The sequence below is a fragment of the Palaemon carinicauda genome, chromosome 19 (assembly GCF_036898095.1).
Source record: "Palaemon carinicauda isolate YSFRI2023 chromosome 19, ASM3689809v2, whole genome shotgun sequence".
NCBI lineage: Eukaryota > Metazoa > Arthropoda > Malacostraca > Decapoda > Palaemonidae > Palaemon > Palaemon carinicauda.
The window spans coordinates 74,090,429-74,095,428 of record NC_090743.1 but is presented as its reverse complement, the minus strand read 5'-3'; the positions used below and the strand labels follow the sequence as shown (position 1 = coordinate 74,095,428).

The window sequence follows — 5,000 nt, the reverse complement described above, 5'->3', positions numbered from 1 at the left end:
CCTATTTGGAAAAGCAGGTAAAAAAAAAAGAAACAGCGAGGAAAGGAAACAAGGAAATATATAAACTATAAGAAAAGTAATGAACAATTGAAATATTTTAAGAGTTACAGCCTTAACACAGAACCTTCACATATAAATTATAAAAAGAGACTTATGAAGACTTTTAATTGTACCGAATGATTAGAAAAAAAAATTTTCGACTACGTTATTTTCTTATTTTATCTTTATTTATATGTATTTCATTCATTTTGTCCTCTCTTTTTATTTACTTATTTATTTATTTTTGACACAGAATATACTATAGATATACTTTTCTGTGGAAACTTACTTCAGAGGTTAGCGGCCTTTTAGCAGTTTCTTATGAAAGTTCATTATGAACTAAAATGAATATAGACTATGATGATAAAAATCCCGTCTACGAGTATTCGTGATAATAATAATAATAATAATAATAATAATAATAATAATAATGATAATAATAATAATAGTAAGGGAATCCAAATAATAATAACAATAAATGATAAAATAATAATAATAATAATAATAATAATAATAATAATAATAATAATAATAATGATAATACTAAAGGAATCAGGCTAACAATGATAATGAAAATCCGAAGAGTAATAATAATAATAATAATAATAATAATAATAATAATAATAATAATAATAACAACAGCAGAATGAATATACGGCTCACCAGTCTTCTGGAGTGTTTGATAAGTGGTCTGTTGATGCCATTCATCTTGGTGTAGAGGCCGCAGGCATTGCAGAGGTAATGCCCTGTGGGGTCTCTCCTCCAGAGGGGAGTCTGCACGGCTCCGCAGTTCACGCACTCACGACTTTCGGCGCAGAACTCGCTTCCAGGGTAATCTGCTTGAAGGAAATGGAGGGGTTATCATAAGGGCAAGAAATGAAAATGGCTATTTTGAATGGTCATGGTAATTTAGATGTTGGTAAGTATACGTAACTAATATGTATTTTATTTTGCTCTCTTTTGGATACAAGATAATCTGAAATATGTTTTTATGGGTAATAATAATAATAATAATAATAATAATAATAATAATAATAATAATAATAATAATAATAATAATAATAATAATAATAATATCCTTCACCCTGATGAGCTTCACCAACTTACTAGCTGAATGTAGCAATCCTGAAAAAAGAATTGTCCGAAGAATCGAGAAATTGGACAAGAAATTGAATTCTGCCGATGCAGCCATAGTATTTAACTCCACCTATTTGAAGGAGGGTCTCCTACCAAGAAATAATAATAATAATAATAATAATAATAATAATAATATCCTTCACCCTGATGAGCTTCACCAACTTGCTAGCTGAATGTAGCAATCCTGAAAAAAGAATTGTCCGAAGAATCGAGAAATTGGACAAGAAATTGAATTCTGCCGATGCAGCCATAGTATTTAACTCCACCTATTTGAAGGAGGGTCTCCTACCAAGAAATAATAATAATAATAATAATAATAATAATAATAATAATAATATCCTTCACCCTGATGAGCTTCACCAACTTGCTAGCTGAATGTAGCAATCCTGAAAAAAGAATTGTCCGAAGAATCGAGAAATTGGACAAGAAATTGAATTCTGCCGATGCAGCCATAGTATTTAACTCCACCTATTTGAAGGAGGGTCTCCTACCAAGAAATAATGATAATAATAATAATAATAATAATCCTACTACTACTACTACTACTACTACTACTACTACTACTACTACTACTAATAATAATAATAATGATAATAATAATAATGATAACAGTACCTCAACCCAACCAATATTCCTATTATTTTGCTTTTTCCTTTGGGAATAAGACAATTCTGAAATAGGGCTTTCATGAAAAATAATTCGACTCAATCAGTAATCCTTGTGTTTCCCCCGTTTTCGGAAATAAGACCTTTCTGAAACAGTGTTTCCATAAAAAGTAATTCAACACAACCAATAATCCTTGTATTTTGCCTTTTCCTTGGAAATAAGATAATTTAGAAATTGGGATTTCGTGACAAGTAAATTAACTCAACCAATAATCCTTGTATTTTCCTTTCTTTATTTGATAATACGACATTTCTGAAATATGATTTTATGAATAATAATAATAATAATAATAATAATAATAATAATGAAAATAATAATAATAATAATAATAATAATAATAATAATAATACTCAAATCTTGGATACGAGTTCTTCCCTGGGCTATTTTCCTTGTTGGCGTCTTTAGGCTAATAGCATCCTGCTTTTCCTACTATGATTGTAGCTTAGCAAGTAATAATAATACTAATAACATTAATAAAAATATTAATAATCTAGGTATGGAAATACCCGTGCAAATAACAAAACAAAAAACGAATCTATGCCAGCCCCGTCACTTAGTGTGAACCCGCCAGATACACTTCAGATCAATGGTAAGCCTTCACATATGTCAGGCAGCGTCAAGCATTCAGAGCTTATTAAAGCATGACACGGACATAATCACAAACATCCTTAAGCAGTGTTTGTGACATACCGAATGTCAAATATATTCTCAAGTAGATGAAACGGGTAATGGGTGAAGACGGTGCAGGGCAAATAAATTGAATCCTCTAATAATGATGGTTTAGGAACTTGACATTTACGATGAATTTCGATTTTCATTATTGTTTGAAATTTCGCTTCAATTATGTTATCATCTTATGAAAATGTTTGTTTATATATATAATGATATTTGGTCCTATGCATAAAAGTGCATGATAGTGGTTTTCTTTCTAGCTGTGATTTCTCTCTCTCTCTCTCTCTCTCTCTCTCTCTCTCTCTCTCTCTCTCTCTCTCTCAAGATATAGAGGTATTCTAAGAAACGACCAATTCAAGATTAAGCAGGAATTAAAAATATGAGCTTATTACATAGATGACAAAATGGCAACTTATTCTAAAACTGGGGCTTTATTGGTACGTGAATAGCTTTCATATAAAATTTAAGCTAAAATAAGATTTCTTGTAAATTATAATAACGACGGCGAAGAAATACATGTATTCCAAAAAAATATATAGTCATGATGATTCTCATCTAAAGTTGGTTAAGAAAGCTGTCACAAAGTTCCCATGATTAAAAAAAAATCGCACAAGAATTATATGCAGAATAAAAGAAAGGCTGAGAAAAAGGACATTGTCTAAATTCTAACAAGATTCGATATATGATACAAAGGGGAAAAGCGCAATATTCTTTAATAATGACATTAACAAAGTAATATATATATATATATATATATATATATATATATATATATATATATAGATAGATAGATAGATAGATAGATAAAACATGTCATAACTTAAATTCTGGATGTGGTAAGTTGATATTAACATAACAAATCTCCCTTGAATAATAAAGAGCAAGTGTTTGGCTGTACACACACACACACACACACACATATATATATATATATATATATATATATATATATATATATATATATATATATATATATCGTTCCTGTCACGCTCAGCGAAATTGCCAAACTTACAACTACTCGGTCTCTCCCCGTTCCTTGTGTAGGGGAGAGGGAGCAGTCATACCCTGAAGAGGAAGGCTACACTGGAAAATCACAACCGCCGTGTTGTAGTTAGGAAAGGGGTGGGGTGGAAGGGGTGTATTCAGGTGTGTTTAGCCGTAATTTTGAAGGATCGCGTACTCAAGTATTCAAGAATCGAAGTGTAAAGAGGTGTAAACTTATCATCCTCTGACTTCCAGTGTTGCTGAGAGTGATGGCGAATGGTAAATAATTTTCTTGTGATAGATGCCATCCAGATATGATCTAGACAGGATTCAAGATCCTCCGTCAATTCTTGTATCGTAACAATCAGTAAACTCCTTACTGGGATATTACTGTCGATGTATTTGCTACGATACTTATTCAATGTAGTACTTTCATCAATGGGATTTCATCTTCTATATATTTGCCACCATCCTTCAGAAATTCAAACTGGGAGCGAATGTTTTTATGTTGAAGAGGTTGACATATATAACTCTCACGTCGTAGTTTATATATGACAGATCTATTTTAAAGTTGTTGCTGATCTTTAGATATCTAATTTTTTCCATTATTTCTAATATTTAGTTTATTTATTACCTTTTTTCCGATCCTCACAGGGATATTTCTCTTGTTGGAGCCCTTGGGCTTGTAGCATCCTGATTTTCCAATTATGGTTGTAGTTTAGTTAGATACTAATAAAAATAATAGTACTTTTATCAGCGATAATAATCAGCCATAGCATTTTATTCTAAGTAAATCATAATGTTCATAAAAAAAATGCTATTGAATTATCTGTGCGTATTAATTAAGGTGTTAATAACTCTTTTCTGTCTATGATCTTAGCATTATACTGACGGCAAAGCACTTACAATCTGTATATGAAGAAAAAGAATTCAAGAAGATGATAGTAACATATTTCCCATATATAAAATGCAAATCTCGCCTTGATATTCAATTAGTATATTCACATGATTGTCATATTTACGCAGTGCTGTCAGGATCAACGGGAGCTTTATTGTTTTCGTTAGAATTATTTACATACACACACACATATATAAATATATATATTTATATATATATACATAAATATATATATATATCTATCTAACTATATATATATATGTATATATATACATATATATACATATATATATATATATATATATATATATATATATATATATATATATACACTATCACGCTCAGGGAGGAGAATCGTACCCTGTTAGGAGTGGCTACCCCAGCTAGGTACACTCGGAAATCACTCTCTCCCACAAATTGTCAAACTAGCGGGTTGTATTATTATTATCATTATTATTAGGGAAAAGCTGTTATTATTATTATTATTATTATTATTATTATAAGTTAAGCTACAACCTTAGTTGAAAAAGCAGGATGCTATAAGCCATATGGCTTAAAGGATATAGATAAATAAATAAACAGCAAAAGAAATAATGAACAATCA

At 30.2% G+C, this 5,000-nt stretch overlaps 1 protein-coding gene across 9 annotated transcripts in view; it reads right to left on the bottom strand.

Annotated features, from left to right (window-relative positions):
• The window catches only part of LOC137658674 (transcription factor GATA-4-like), a 377,255-nt gene that overhangs the window by 15,548 nt on the left and 356,707 nt on the right, over nt 1-5,000 (bottom strand). For 8 of the 9 annotated variants that reach the window (XM_068393630.1, XM_068393628.1, XM_068393633.1 and 5 more), the window contains one exon: nt 703-878. In XM_068393630.1, the coding sequence (XP_068249731.1) occupies nt 703-878 (176 nt within the window). The remainder of the gene's footprint in view (nt 1-702; nt 879-5,000) is intronic. The other variant, XM_068393635.1, reaches the window with a different exon arrangement.